Source organism: Acinonyx jubatus, chromosome E3 (assembly GCF_027475565.1).
Source record: "Acinonyx jubatus isolate Ajub_Pintada_27869175 chromosome E3, VMU_Ajub_asm_v1.0, whole genome shotgun sequence".
NCBI lineage: Eukaryota > Metazoa > Chordata > Mammalia > Carnivora > Felidae > Acinonyx > Acinonyx jubatus.
In genome coordinates this window covers 28,455,618-28,469,967 of record NC_069398.1, presented here as the reverse complement: position 1 = coordinate 28,469,967, position 14,350 = coordinate 28,455,618, and the positions used below count along the sequence as shown (strand labels likewise).

Sequence of the window (14,350 nt, the reverse complement as noted above, 5' to 3'; positions counted from 1 at the left end):
TGAGAAGGGCGTCGCAGGGAAGTCTGTCTGGGGGTGGCGGGGCGATCCGGCTACACTGTGATGTGTGGAAGGTCTCCAGAGGGCAGACAGGGTGGAAGCAAGGCCTTAACACACAGAGGAGCAACAGGCACCATGGTCACGGTCACGTCTGGGCTTAGATCATCCAGCGGCCCTAGCTCATGAGAAAGTCAAAGGAAGAGTCAGAAACCCCAGCATGGGACCCAGTTACACCGGGCCTTGCCTCAGTTTCTAATCTACACCCACCAGATACCTACACGTTCCCTCCAGTTTTGGAAAAAACCCTGATTAAGTCAGCCCTTTGTGTTTTCAACATAAGTCATGTCCCCTTTCTCCCCAACAGGACATAGAGCTGCTCCCTTCCATGCCTGGGAACAGAGTGTCTTTTCTGGAATGGCATCAGGATCATCCATCAGGTCCAGGACAATGGTTCTTGGATGGCCAACAAAAGAAGGGAAGGAGGGTCAGCTGAAGTGGCTGGAGAGGATGGGCAGTGGGCCACCTCAAGGGAGCCCCTTTCAACCAGGTCTCGACCCACTGCCCTTCTAACTTGGGGCTTGGCACTCCCAACCTGGATGCCCACGTCCCCATCCCCCTTGAGCCCCAGAGGTGGAGGGCAGGGCACTGGGGGCATTTCTGGGGGGTAGGAGATGGGTTGGGGGCTTCACTTCTGTCTTCTCCACTTGAAAGAGATCAGAAGTAACCACCTTCTCATGCTTAACCACTCTCTCAGAGACTCCAAACGAGACCAAGAAAAGAAAAGGACATAAACAAGAAGCAGTTACATGGGAACAGTCCTGTACTTGAAAAGAGTGGGTGATCCTAACTTTCCGACCGAGGTTTCCCCTTTTTTCCCTGCCACCCCCTCCCCACCTGACTCCTAGGGGCAACAGAGAAAACACAGGCAGAGGCAGAGTAAAAAGTGGGAAAGCCGTCCAGCTGTGGTTGCCCTTGGTATCTGCTTACTGAAAAAATCCAAAACAAATATCCCGAAGCTTCCACCCACTTAAACTTCCTGTGATTCTGCTATCCGCTGTCTCCATGGATACTCTCACTTGAACCCCACCACCTACACAAAGCGAGACAGCGTGTGGAGCCCAGGGTCAAGTGCATCATCTCCCCACCCAGCCACCCCTCTGTCCACAACATCCTGGGCACGTGACCTGACCCTGCCAAGCCCCCAGGTGCAGTCCCACACACCAGTCTCTGGCCAATTCCCACCCTCTGCAGAATTGTTTAGTTAGTCTTCCATCCCCAAGCCCGGTGTCCTGGAAGCACACCCCACAAACCCGCCACGAACTGACTCTCACTGGCCGCCCCAGCACCACCCCCCAGGTGTCTGTGTCTTGAGGAAAGGATAAGGTATAATTCTCCCCAGGCACAGAAGGCAGCTTAAAGAAATGAAACTTACACATTGGGCTCCTACTTCCTTGCCAAGTCTTTACCCTGTCAACCCCTGGTTTCTTCCAGCCTCCATCACCATCACCCCATCCAGCACACCCAAACCCCCTCCAGACACGGCTGTTGGCACAAAAGAGAGCCTCGAGGGCATCTTAAGAGTCTGGACACGTGGGAGAGTCAGCTGTGTATCATCGACCAGCGGGCGGGCGCGCACCTGGCAGGGAAGAGGGAAAAACGGAAGGGAGTCCTCCGCATGCTCATGTCCTAGACAGTCAAAACCCAGACAATCACATGGCACGCTCCGTGCCCTCTGGCCACTGGAATGAGGCCAAGAGGAGGGAGGGGTGTTCTCCCCAGGCTGGCCAGCACGTACAGACTGGACAGCACTGGCAGACAAAAGTTCACAACTTCTTTGGTAACTACGCGGTGACCCGTTTCTCCAAAAGGAGAAAACGTAAACTGTTTTTCCCCAGCTGAGTATCGGGGAAGGTAATCCCAAACACGGGGTAGTTTGGGGCCGCCTGGCACTGCCAGGGGTCGAGCTGGAAGATCATCCAAAAAGAGGGGGACACAGGCAGAGGGTAGCAAGTCCAGGGAGGCCCTCGAGCCAAGGCGACCGGGGTTTGCCCAATTGCTCCTGACCCCTCTGACACACGTACACACAGAACAGCACGCGCACACGCCTCTGCAAGTTGGGCAGAGGGAGGTGCCGAGGGGGCCTGGCCAGCTGTTCAGAGGGACTTGCAGAGCGAGAAAGTGGGTGGGGCTGAACCATGAGTTCATCTATTTCCTGCCCACATCTGCTATAAAGGGAGGCGGCAGCCTCTGGAGGAACACAGCTGCGTCTGGCTGCGGGGCCAAGAGCACTGTCAGGAGAGCCACACGCCCTCTCCAGCTGCAGAATCACCACGATTCAGCAACAGCAGGACAGACCACCAATCACAAGGGGCCTGTGAGAACTTCAGGTAAGAGAAAAAAAACTCCATCTCCTCCTGAGGTTAAAGCGAAGAACACCCCTCCCATAAAATGTTCTCTGTCCACGATCCTCACTTTTCCTCTTCTTCCCCCCGGAGAATTGCAGACCTGAGTTGACGGAAGGTGGCCAGGCCACACCGTCAACGCCACCACACAGAAACAGGGGCTTCGACTCTCCGTCCCTCTCCATCAGGACACCCAGCCTACTTCTGGAAAGGGGCTTTTCATGCCTGCTCGCTCGAAAAAATTCACGGTTGAGAAAGCTTTAGAAGAGAATTAAGAGCACTATGCAAATCAAAGGCGTCATTACAATTTAGTCTTTCGGCCTCCTGAAGGGAAGGGAGATACGCCACAGGGTGCTGCCAGGGGTTCCCCAAAGTCCCACTGGTGGAAATGCACTTATGGCTCCCTGGGGCTGATCATGATCTCACGGTTCGTGGGTTCTGGCCCCACGTCGGGCTCTGTGCTGACAGCTCGGAGCCTGGAGCCTGCTTCGGATCCTGTGTCTCCCTCTCTCTCTCTGCCCCTCCCCAGCACGGGCTCCGTGTCTCTCTTTCTCAAAAATAAACAAACTTTAAAAAAATTAAAGAAAAAAAAAAGACTCCCTGGGGCTGAGACGAGGGGAAAGGCTCAGAATTGGAGCCCATCAGGGTTTCTTAAGGACTCCTGTCCTTGTGTTTAGGTATCACCTGCCAGCGGTGAACCCGAGGAGCCTGGCCTGTGATTGGGGTGCCGCTTTCCAGAAGATCTCACCAGACCCTTTTCCGCTTGCTCTAGGATGCGGATGTCTCCAGTCTTCGCCTGCCTAGCCCTGGGCCTGGCCCTCGTCTTTGGTGAAGGGTCGGCCTCCTACCACCGCCAGACTCAGGCGGCCCGACTGACCACAGACTTTGGAGTGAAGGTGTTTCAGCAGGTGGCATGGGCCTCCAAGGACCGCAACATGGTTTTCTCACCTTACGGGGTGGCCTCGGTCCTGGCCATGTTGCAGCTGACGACAGGAGGAGAGACTCGGCAGCAGATCCAAGCAGCCATGCAGTTCCAGATTGATGGTGAGAGACAGGGCAGAGCAGGGGGCGGGCACTCACACTGTCTTCACGGGACAGGGGTGTAAGCAACCAGAAGCAGAAGGCGGGCAGACGCCAGCTGAGCCGAGCCAGCTCCTATGCGGCCATGTCACGGGGCATCTTTACTGGGCTCTGGGTCAGTCACAAGGGGCACAGGCCAGGGGATGTGGTGTAAAACAGGTGTGCCTCACCACTTACTACCTTAACACCTCCGGACCTCAGCGTCCACATCTGCAAAATGGGGACAATAAAACCATCTACCACATAGAGCTGCTGTGAGGATTAAATAGGATTATACATGTGAATGCTTAGCACAGCTAGTCTTACGATAAGAAAAAACTTAGGGTTCGTCAAAAGCAGAGAAAAGTATTCTAACCCAAAAAGGTGTTAGGGCCTGAGATTTTTGAGGAGAAGAGAGAGATGCCGAAGAGATTAAGGTCTGGAAGGGAATCTCCCTCCAGAGACCTCTGGGGGAACAGAAGAGCCCCATCCACATGCGCAAGGTTGGGCCTCTCCTGGGGGAAGTTGGCCCGACTGGGGGCCCTTGGCTCAACATAAGCTAATGTGTCCTCTCGGCCCTGCCTCGGCACAGAGAAGGGCATGGCCCCTGCCCTCCGCCAGCTGTACAAGGAGCTCATGGGGCCGTGGAACAAGGATGAGATCAGCACGGCCGATGCCATCTTCGTCCAGCGGGATCTGAAGCTGGTCAAGGGCTTCATGCCTCACTTCTTCAGGCTCTTCCGGACCACGGTCAAGCAAGTGGACTTCTCAGAGGTGGATAGAGCCAGGTTCATCGTCAACGACTGGGTGAAGACACACACGAAAGGTGAGCGGGCAGGGAGCGGAGGCCAGTCCCAAGGGCCTGCAGAGGAAGGGGATCTAGAAACAAGTCCCCAGAATCCCAACCTCTCCCCATCAGCATGCTGTTCTCTGTAGACAGGGCAGGTGCTGTAAGAATCAGAGCATCTTAGTTTTCAAAGTAGGCCCTCTCACGAACCAACTCTAAGGGCCTCCCTAAAGTGCTGTGAGATGTCATGACAACAGTAATAACCACAAGAAACACACACAGCTCCTCCACACTGCTGCTTGGGGAGCAAAGTAAGGCAAGACTTAAGTGTCCGGGTCTGATCCTGGACAGGATCCCAGGGCCAGAGCATGCGATGAGCGGGAAGCTTTCCTGAGACTCTTAGGAAGATGAACAGGTTGAACACAGCTAGACTGGCTCACTTACACCCCCGTCTGCCTCCTGACCGGATCCCCTCAAAGGACTGAAGGGAACCATCTAAAAGGGTCAAAACATATTTAGCCTCCTGCTCACCTGGCTTTCCCGTAGGCATGATTGGCGACTTACTGGGCGAAGGGGCCGTGAACCAGCTGACGCGCCTGATGCTGGTGAATGCCCTCTACTTCAATGGCCAGTGGAAGACGCCCTTCCCAGAGTCAGGCACCCACCACCGCCTCTTCCACAAATCTGATGGCAGCACCGTTTCTGTGCCCATGATGGCTCAGACCAATAAGTTCAACTACAGTGAGTACAAAACCCTTTCCCCAAGTCCCACAGCTACCACATCTCTTCCCCGGGGTGCTCCCCTCTCAGGGAGGAGAACCCCTCGAATATAGCCCATCTTTGACAAGAATCCCCAAGTAGGAGCTACTGGGATAACTGGAGCAGCAGAAAGTAGCTTTATATCACGCAAGATCAAAGTGCAGGGCGCCTGGGTGGCTCAGTCAGTTAAGTGTCCAACTTTGGCTCAGGTCATGATCTCCCAGTTGGCGAGTTCGAGCTCTGCATCAGGCTCTTTGCTGTCAGCTCGGAGCCTGGAGTCTGCTTCGGATTCTCTCTCCTCTCTCTCCCCCTCCCCCGCTTGAGCTCTGTCTCTCTCTGTCTCTCAAAATTAAATAAAAACATCAAAAAAAAAAAAAAAAAAGGAAGTCCAGAAAGTCCCTCCAGCCCAAATATGACCACATGACCCACGTGTTTCTAGGTGATCACCAGGGGCTCACAGATCCTGCTGGGGGAAGGCCTATGTGGAAGTTGAGATGAAGGAGACGCTGGGATAAATCAGTGGCTGGGTGTGGGGGAGAGGGGGGTAAAGGCAAAGAAGGCCAAAAGGAGACAGTATCAGAAGATGCTGAATTGGCAGAAGAGGAGGGAAATGGGGATAAAAAACACCGACTAGGGAGCCTCAAAAGTCAGGGTGGAGAGGTGGCTTCCAGAAAGAATGGATGAGACAGAACTAGTTGAAAAGCCAGTGCCGGGTCAGAAGCAACGAGAGCTGAAGCCATTTTCAGTGCGCCGTCTTGGTGTCTTCACAGCTGAATTTTCCACCCCCGACGGCCATTACTATGACATTCTGGAATTGCCCTACCACGGGGACACTCTCAGCATGTTCATTGCTGCTCCCTATGAAAAAGAGGTGCCTCTCTCTGCCCTCACCAACATCCTGGATGCCCAGCTCATCAGCCAGTGGAAAGGGAATATGACCAGACAGCTCCGCCTCCTGGTTCTGCCCAAGTAAGTCACCCCTTGCTCGCACCACACTTGCCAATGCTCTAATCCTCTCTATCTACCCCTCCCCTCCCCCAAGGCTCCCTGAAGGGACCACCCCCATGTTTCCCAAGTATGGCATTTGCAGGGCAGGGACATGTGTGGGAAGCTGATGGGAAACACTCTGGTCTGGGTTTGATTAAGATTCCTCCTCTCATCTCTGCTCCTGTTTCTGCTGGAGGGCAGAGGGCAGCGGGGAATTTTCCTAGACCTTGCCCCCACACTCCCCACCCTCAGAATATCCAGCAAAAGCCAACCAAAAGCAGAGCCAGAGAAATGAGCGGGGAGGGGAGAGGGATGGATAAGCCTTTGAGATGACCCTCTCCCACCCCCATCTGCTCAAATCAACATCCACACAAGAGACAAAAGGAGACAAAGCAGCCAGAACTACAGCTTCTAGCTGGCTTCCAACAAAGCACATTAAAAAAATCCTTCTGCAGGAGTACAGAGGGTGGAGAAGGCTGAGACTGGGTAATTCCAGAATGGCAAGGAAGCCTCCCACCACACCTGCCCCAAATTTCCAGCTGTTATAATGCCATGCTTGGGGAAAGAGGAAGGTTCAGTTGTTTAGGGTGCCCTTGTGTTCTCTACCCCCACCCACCCCCACGTCTAGAAAACGAGAACCGAGGCGACTCAGGCCCTGATGGGAAGCAGAGGTGCCCCAAAACCTCTCTGCTGGAGTCCTCTTCAGAATTGGCTCCCAGAAACACAATCTACAGACCAGATTTTTGTTCAAATATCTTGCAGGAGGATGTGCCCTTTGCCACCGCCCCCCTCAAAATTCCAGGGGGTGAGGGTAGGGGTTGTTCATTTACATTACACCTGACGCACAGCTGTGAAAAAACCAAGCCTCCCTCCTCCACTTTCACACCTATCCCCATCCCGTCAGCTGAGGGGGATACGTGGACAGGGCCTGGCAGAGGCAACAAGGGGCGGCCTGAGCTTGAGCTATTTCCCCCTCCTGTTTACAGGTTCTCCCTGGAAAGTGAAGTCAACCTCCGGAGACCCCTGGAGAACTTGGGGATGACTGACATGTTTAAGCCAAACCAGGCGGACTTCTCGAGTCTCTCAGGTAAGAGATTTTCCTTCCACCTCCTCCTTATGCTGGTGGACTGGGGGGCCCCCCCGAGAGGACAAAGGAGTGTATCTCTGAGAACCCCAGCTGATCCACACTCGGATCCGCTTATTTCAGATGAAGAGGCACTGTACGTGTCACAGGCGCTGCAAAAAGTCAAGATCGAGGTGAATGAGAGCGGCACGGTGGCGTCCTCCTCCACAGGTGAGTCAGGCTCAGGTGAGGCCTGCTGAGTGTCCCCCCAGGACTTCCAAGGAGGGGCCCACGTCTGGGAGGAACCCCACGGCCCTGCTTCACCAGCCTCTCCTCAAAGAGGGGCACCCCCCACACCAGGTGCTCAGGGCATCACCCTTATCCCCCCAGAGTTTCTTAGCCTGCTGTAGGCCCACTTTTCCTGGGATCCCGGTCCCCCACCCAATGGCTCCTGAGGCCCCGTGAAGGTGAAAAGGCCCCTCAAAGGAAGCCTTGGCTTTGTGCTCATGGTGGCCAGTCGGCTTAAGGAACTTGCTTATCAACATTCTAAAAAGGGTTACACAAATAGCTGTTGGTGAGTAGCTGGTAAATCTCTCTGAAATGCCTGGAGGCAGCCAGTCCTCAGAGAACTTCCCTAAACTGTTAAAGTTTGTGATGGGAAGAACAACTAAGCCTCCTAGTCGCCCTCCAATGCTGCCATCAGAAGGCTGGTGTCAATGGATCACTTATGATCAATCCAGGCACCAGTGCCCAGTCCCTCTGTTCTAACATTGTTTCCTCTCTCTCTCAGCCATTATTGTATCAGCCCGAATGGCCCCCGAGGAGATCATCATGGACAGACCCTTCCTCTTCGTGGTTCGGCACAACCCCACAGGTGAGCTGGGGCGGGGAGGCTCCACTGCCCCCTGCCCCCGCGTCTCTTCGCCTCAGACACCAGTCCAGACAGGTGTAGATGCTCCCTCCTGCCCCAGTCCATAACTCTGCCCCTCCTCCTCCCTTCAGGGATGACGCTCTGTCACAAATTGAGCACCGTGCCAGGACCCCAGCCCTAGCTTAGTCACTCCAAAAGCTGGGACTCCAGACAGCTCACTCGCGTTCTCACATCTCAGCTCATCCATAAACATGGGGCTGGGCAAGCCATGCCATTTCTCCCCGTTCTCATCTCCTACGATTCTTCCATTCTCAGGAACAGTCCTCTTCATGGGCCAAGTGATGGAACCCTGACCACGAGGGTGAAGCAGTCCTCATCTGTGACAGAACTGGAGATGTAGCCAAGAAGAAAGAACTCCAAAGGAAGAAAACTTTTATTTTAATTAATTTTTCTGGAGAAAGAGAAGGCCTTTGCCTTCCAAAAAAAAAAAAAATGGTAAATCTTTCAAATCTGCCTCTTAGACCTCAGCCTCTCCCAGGAATGGAGAAGAGGACATTTCAGGAAAACTCCCTCGTGGAGCCCCCTGGGGAGACCGCCAACGCTCAGCTGAGTCTCCAAAGCAGACTGTAAAACATGCACAGGCACACGCACAGCTGCTTCTGCCCATCGCTCTGCCCATCCGGGTCTTCAGACCTGGACCCCACCGAGACCCTGGCAGGATGGCACCAGAAGGCTTTACGGGGGCTTTTGTGCGCTTGGTAGACACTATTTGCGTTCCAGTCACGTTGCTGTCACTCTTGCACTGTCTGCCACTGCTGAGGAGGCTGGCGGCGGGCCAAAGAAGGCCAGTGGAAGAGACACCCTTTCATCTCGTGGCCTGTGCTCCCTGGCTCGGCGGTCCTGCACATGGACAGAGCACCTGCCCGCCTCCCTGCGGAGACCCCCTCCGACCTGGCCGGCTCCCTCCCAGAAACAGTGTGCATGTATTATTTTGGAGTGTAGGTGACTTGTTTACTCATAGAAGCAGGTTTCTGCTTCCCACAAACTTTATTTTGCAGGAATGGGCGGGGGGGTGGGGGTGGGCAGAGAGTGGGATGTGTGCCTGGCTCTCGGCCCTCATCTGGTGGGGAGGGTGGGATGCCGGGGTGTGCCTAGTATTTATCACAGCCTTGTCCACATGTGCTTGTTAAAGAGAAAGAGGACTCTCAAGAGAAACGTATAATCTGAACTAGCTAGTAGTGTTCCTCGGTGGTCTTGGTCATTGCATCTCAGGAGTCTGGCCACTTGACTGGCCACCCTGCTGGGTGGCCAGCATGGTGGGGCCCACACTGCCACCTTGTGGCTGCCCGAGCCTTCTTTTCCTCGCCCTTCTCCACTCGAGGGCTGAGACACCCCCCCCACAAGATGATCTAACTCCAGCCCACTTTAGGGACCAAAAGGATGTGGCGGGTAAGAGAGATCGGAGTGAGGACAGAGTGGTTTCAAAATTTTCCAATATATTTAGGAACACGAGAGCAAGGGGCTGCACGACCTAGAAGGACAGAACTTTCCCCAATTACAGGGTGATTCATAGCCGCATTGGTGACTCACTTCAACGTGTCATTTCCGGCTGCTGTGTGTGAGCAGTGGACACGTGAGAGAGGGAGAGAGAGAGAGACTGAGAAAGAGGAGGAAGAGGAGAGAGAATGAGAGAGACCATGAGCCTGGACTCAACTACCCCAGCGAGGTAATCTTTCTGAAAACCAACGAGCTAGGGGGCATGACATCAAGACCGATTCATCGAAGAATTGCACATAGATGTCGAACGAATGAATGTGAGCCAGTAGGACCCTAATCATCCCACCGTGCTCCTCAGTGAAAAATCTTTGTTCTTTGTGTGTCTGTTTGTTTGTTTCTCATCATGCACTGGAGAGTGACAGCCGCACACAGTACCCGTAAGGATACCCCAATGCGGGGTCCGACATTCTTGAAACTGTTGAATTATATGCTTTTTCACTTTTGATATATAAACAAGTAAAATATTTTTTAAAAATAATAAATAAGTAAAAATAGTCCGAAAGAGTCCCTGCCTTTATTTCCAACATTTTGCACAGTACAAAGTCAAAAGCTCATCAGTTCAAAGCCCTTCTCCAGTAAAGGGGAGCTTTACGAAACACACACCCACAAGCCCAAGGCACGAAGACCTGCCACAGGGAAGTCCACAGGGTGGACCACCGAGGCTGCACAAGACCCAAGGGACATGGTGTGCAGGGCATAATTCCACACCCCCCCCCACACTGGGTGCCACCGTCAAAAGGGAAAGAGGGGTCCCCCGAACACCTGTCACCTCATACCTTCCCTGACAGGCCTGCTCATGCCCACTGTCCCTGGGAGTTCCCATCTCTGTTCATGCCATCTCCTTCCCCGCCAAATGCCCCACCCTGCACCTGCCCCGCTCCCCACTTCTCAAAACCCAGACCGAGTCTGTTTCCTTCGCCTGGCACTCCCCATGGGTCGGGTAATACGAACATCTTCAAATGGCACAAAAACAGCCAAAAGTGATCATTCTGCCTGGTTAGAATCTTACCTGTTCTCAAGCTTAAATAAGCCCACTGCCATGGATAAAGATAGATTTCAGGCCTTGAACTAAAGGAACCTTCACGTTATAACTTTCTCTAAATTGTGTTAGACTTCCTTGGAGCAGTTTTAGATCATGACATAAATTCAGGAGGGGCATCTGTTCACTGCTCACCCTCACTCACTCGACCTGTGCGAAAGGCCTTCCCACTCACTGCCCCCGCCATTCCTGTGTCCCTCTCGAGGGACAGTCAGGGACCTTCTTGGAAGCCTCCAACATGGTGCACTAATGTGTTCCAGGTGGGTGCCGATGTCTGGCATCTTCTCTTTATGGATTCATCTCTTTGGATTCATCTTTTTTCAGGCCTTCTCTTCCCTCATGAGGGTCTATATAGTAAGATGGGTCCTAAAGCCCAATCCAACCTGGAAGGAAAGTCTTCCTCTCTCCTTAGAAAGCCAAAGGATTAACTTTACTGGAATTAAAATTTTAAACTTAATGGAAAGAAGGAAGGAAGGAAGGAAGGAAGGAAGGAAGGAAGGAAGGAAGGAAGGAAGGAAGGAAATGGGAACCAGAGCAAGACCCAGAAGAAAGGAGTAGAACGCATAGCCCACTAAAGCCCACTCTCAGCTTTAGAGAGATGCTCTCAATCTCAGTGAGTGCTTCCTCTTCCCTTTCCAAATCTCTGGCAACCCCTGTAGGACCAAGATATGGTCACAGAACTAGAGAAAAGGGGCCATAGAGGCAACTTTGGCCTGCTTCTAGCTGGCTCAGACCAGAGCTACCCAAACTAGACATGGCCTAATCCAGTTCACGAGATCACTGAGATTTGTAGCCAAAACTTCAGCTGGTACTAAAGTATTCCTCTTCCTGCAAGAATACTCCCTTCCGCTCACACCGGTCTCCCTTTCAGCTTGTAGTAGGTAGCTGGGGTCATGAAGGCAACGGTCCAAGAATTCAGGGATACAGGGACTCAGATAGATCTTGTGTCCTCCTTACACCCAGAAAATATGACCAGTTCCAGGCACTGGGCTAGTTGTTGAGGATTTACCTATCTGTAACAGATTTGCTTAGAAACCACAAGAGCCTCAAAAACCAGAACAAGTTAGCCTGATTTGACAGTGGACAGTTCAGAAACCATCCATACATGCTGAGAGGTCTCAGAAGAAAAGGGTTCATCAGAAGGCCTCACCCCCGCAGAGAGAGTTTGCTCCAGGAAGTGCCCCATTTAGCGGTACCCTCTGCTTTTCTTGGATATTTTGAGCACAGAGATGACGATGTAGCCTCACAGTGGAAAGCCTGCCTGGTCCTGCTTGGCTCCGCCCGGGCCCCCTCCTTACCCTTCCAAATCTCTCTTCCTCTATTTCTTTAGAAATGAAAAACCAACCAGATCTGCTTCCAGCCATCATTACATTTCTCATAAGCCTCACGCAGTGGGATTATTTATCTGCCCACGTGTGGGCAAAGGGTATGACTCATTCTGTAAATCCCTCAATGGTAAAAAAATATTCCATCAGAATGAAACTTGTCAAGGAGACACCATCTGTTTTCCAAGCCGCTTTCCTTGAGGTGGTTCCTCAAGTAAATTTTGGGGTGAGAGTAGCAAAACTACTTAGGCTGTGGCATTTGTGAACACGGGTCTCACGTGCCAGTCACCAGAGGGTCCTGCGCTCACACCTCTGCCTTTCAGCCAGCACACCGGCGTCCTACCACCACATGGCCTTTTATCCCCTAGCCACCAGGTGTCGCTTTGACTCCAGTGGAAAGCTCTTCTTGAAGCAAAGCAGCTGTGGCTTCTGCCAAAATCTTCCCGAGTTTGAACCCCATTCAATCAAACAACTATTTATTTAAAAGCTTAACTTGATAGGGGTGTTGTGAAGCACGTTTTGCAAAGTGTAAGTGGTCTTTCTAACTATCCAGTACCTAAGGAGAATAGACACTAAAAAGTTGAAATGCTACGTGAGTCACTTCAAAAAGGGCTGAAGGGAACACTGTCGAAATGATCACTGGAGTCTACACCAGACTGTGAGGCTTACTTGGAGTGGGGCGTTTGCTGGAAACTTACAAGATGGAGAAGACGGATTTGGGTCTGTGGGGCAGAACTGTAGGGCATTTGAGAAAACACTGTGAACAAAATGACAAAGGAAAAATAATAGCAAGGCACGTTCAAGGGACACACCTGAGGAGGAAGTCCCAAGTCACCTTGAGACTGCTCCTCCCTCCTCTGATAACCCAGCCAGTCAAGTCTCCCCCTCTCCTGATCTAGTCAGGCAAGTCTGGACTATGTCCCTTGAATCAGCCATGCTTTCTTGTTATCCTTCATGTCCCAGGCTCATAGTCTGCAAGTCTAGGAAAAGGCAGTGACATTGACCATGGCGGGAAACCAAAAGATGGGATGGTTTCAGGGGAAGGCGAAGGTTTTATCAAGTGAATTTTGAGACGACATTGGGATTTCCAAATGGGGGATCCAGGATACGGTTATTCTACTAATGTTGGGTATCTGCTGCCGTATGTCAGGCATTATGCCAGGCACAGTAGAAACACCAAAAGACAGTTCATCCTTTAGCAGAAATAATACATGTTGAATATGCTACCCACCATACACAAAACTAGAGTTTAGAATAGTTTGGATTAGAAGATTTAAATATCTAGATTTGATAACCATGAATACCAATCATAATTGAAGCCAGTCAACAAGCACTATGTTTGACGCTGTGAAGAAACAGAAGATGAATAAGATGCCATCCCTGAAGGGAGCGCCTGGGTGGCTCAGTCAGTTAAGCATCTGACTCTCAATTCTGCCTCAAGTCATGATCTCACAGTTGTGGGTCTGAACCCTGGATCGGGCTCTGTGCTGACAGCATGGAACCTGCTTAGGATTCTCTGTCTCTCCCTCTCTCTCTCTCTCTCCCTCCCTCTCTCTCTCTCTGCCCCTCCTCTGCTCATGCTCTCTCTCTCTAAGTAAATAAATAAACATAAAAAATAAAGATACCATCTCTGAAGGAGACAATCCAGCTGAAGAGACAAGGCCAACTCACACGTGCAGCCAAGGGACAACACGGCATGCTTACCGAGAGTACCAGGCAAGGTTCTTAGCTACCAGGGACAGAAACCAACTCTAGCTAAGGGAAGCACCAGAGGAAACTGGGGAGCTCAGGGAATTTCCAGGAGGGCCAGAGAACCAGAGGAAGGTCTCACACTAGAGGTAGCACCCCAAATCACACTGGTGACTCTGCCCTATAACCTTCACTGGGCCCCGGACACTGCCATTGGTGCCGCTGTACTGGCACCCTAGGTTTTGACCCTCTGCCCTTCTACCAGAGTCTTATATCCCTTCCATCACCTCATTCCTTCCTGGACCAAAGTCCGGACAGATGCACAGATTGGTCGAGTCCAGCAGACATGCCAATGCTATGGGCACGAAGAAGGCTGCAAAAGTGAAAGTCAGGAAATTTCTCTCTTTTTAAAAATGTTTATTTATTTATTTTGAGAGACAGAGTGCAAGCAGGGGAGGGGCAGAGAGAGGCAGGGAGATACAGAATCTGAAACAGGCTCCAGGCTCTGAGCTGTCAACATAGAACCCAACTTGGGGCTCAAACTCACAAACCACGAGATCATGACCTGAGCTGAAGTTGGACACTTGACTGACTGAACCACCCAGACACCCCAGGAAACTTCTAATGTTTCACTGGGAGGTTGTTCTGTCTCACCCTAGACTCATAAGGTGGGATTCCCAAACCCTACGACATGGGGTTGGAGCCTGGGAAGTGAAAAGAAGGGCAAACATCCACCACAGAAGATATTCTAATTGTCCAAACTGTTAGGAACAGCATATAGTAAGGTCCCGATTGCTCAGTTAAAAAGAAGAAGA

The 14,350-nt window shown here is 52.1% G+C and overlaps 1 protein-coding gene across 1 annotated transcript; it reads left to right on the top strand.

Annotated features, from left to right (window-relative positions):
* The first annotated feature begins 2,223 nt into the window (after positions 1–2,223).
* On the top strand, positions 2,224–9,977 carry SERPINE1 (serpin family E member 1). The gene is made up of 9 exons (XM_015086513.3): positions 2,224–2,384; positions 3,172–3,443; positions 4,051–4,284; positions 4,792–4,986; positions 5,775–5,973; positions 6,978–7,078; positions 7,199–7,285; positions 7,845–7,928; positions 8,241–9,977. Exons 2-9 carry the CDS (start codon positions 3,173–3,175, stop codon positions 8,276–8,278), a joined length of 1,209 nt encoding a protein of 402 aa, XP_014941999.1. The 5' UTR covers positions 2,224–2,384; position 3,172; the 3' UTR covers positions 8,279–9,977.
* Positions 9,978–14,350: the final 4,373 nt, after the last annotated feature.

Coding starts and splice junctions, on each gene's coding strand:
- SERPINE1 (XM_015086513.3), top strand. CDS start 3,173: ATGCGGATGTCTCCAGTCTTCGCCTGCCTAGCCCTGGGCCTGGCCCTC. Junction 5,974..6,977: donor CGCCTCCTGGTTCTGCCCAA/GTAAGTCACCCC, acceptor TCCTGTTTACAG/GTTCTCCCTGGAAAGTGAAG. Junction 7,079..7,198: donor GGACTTCTCGAGTCTCTCAG/GTAAGAGATTTT, acceptor CGCTTATTTCAG/ATGAAGAGGCACTGTACGTG.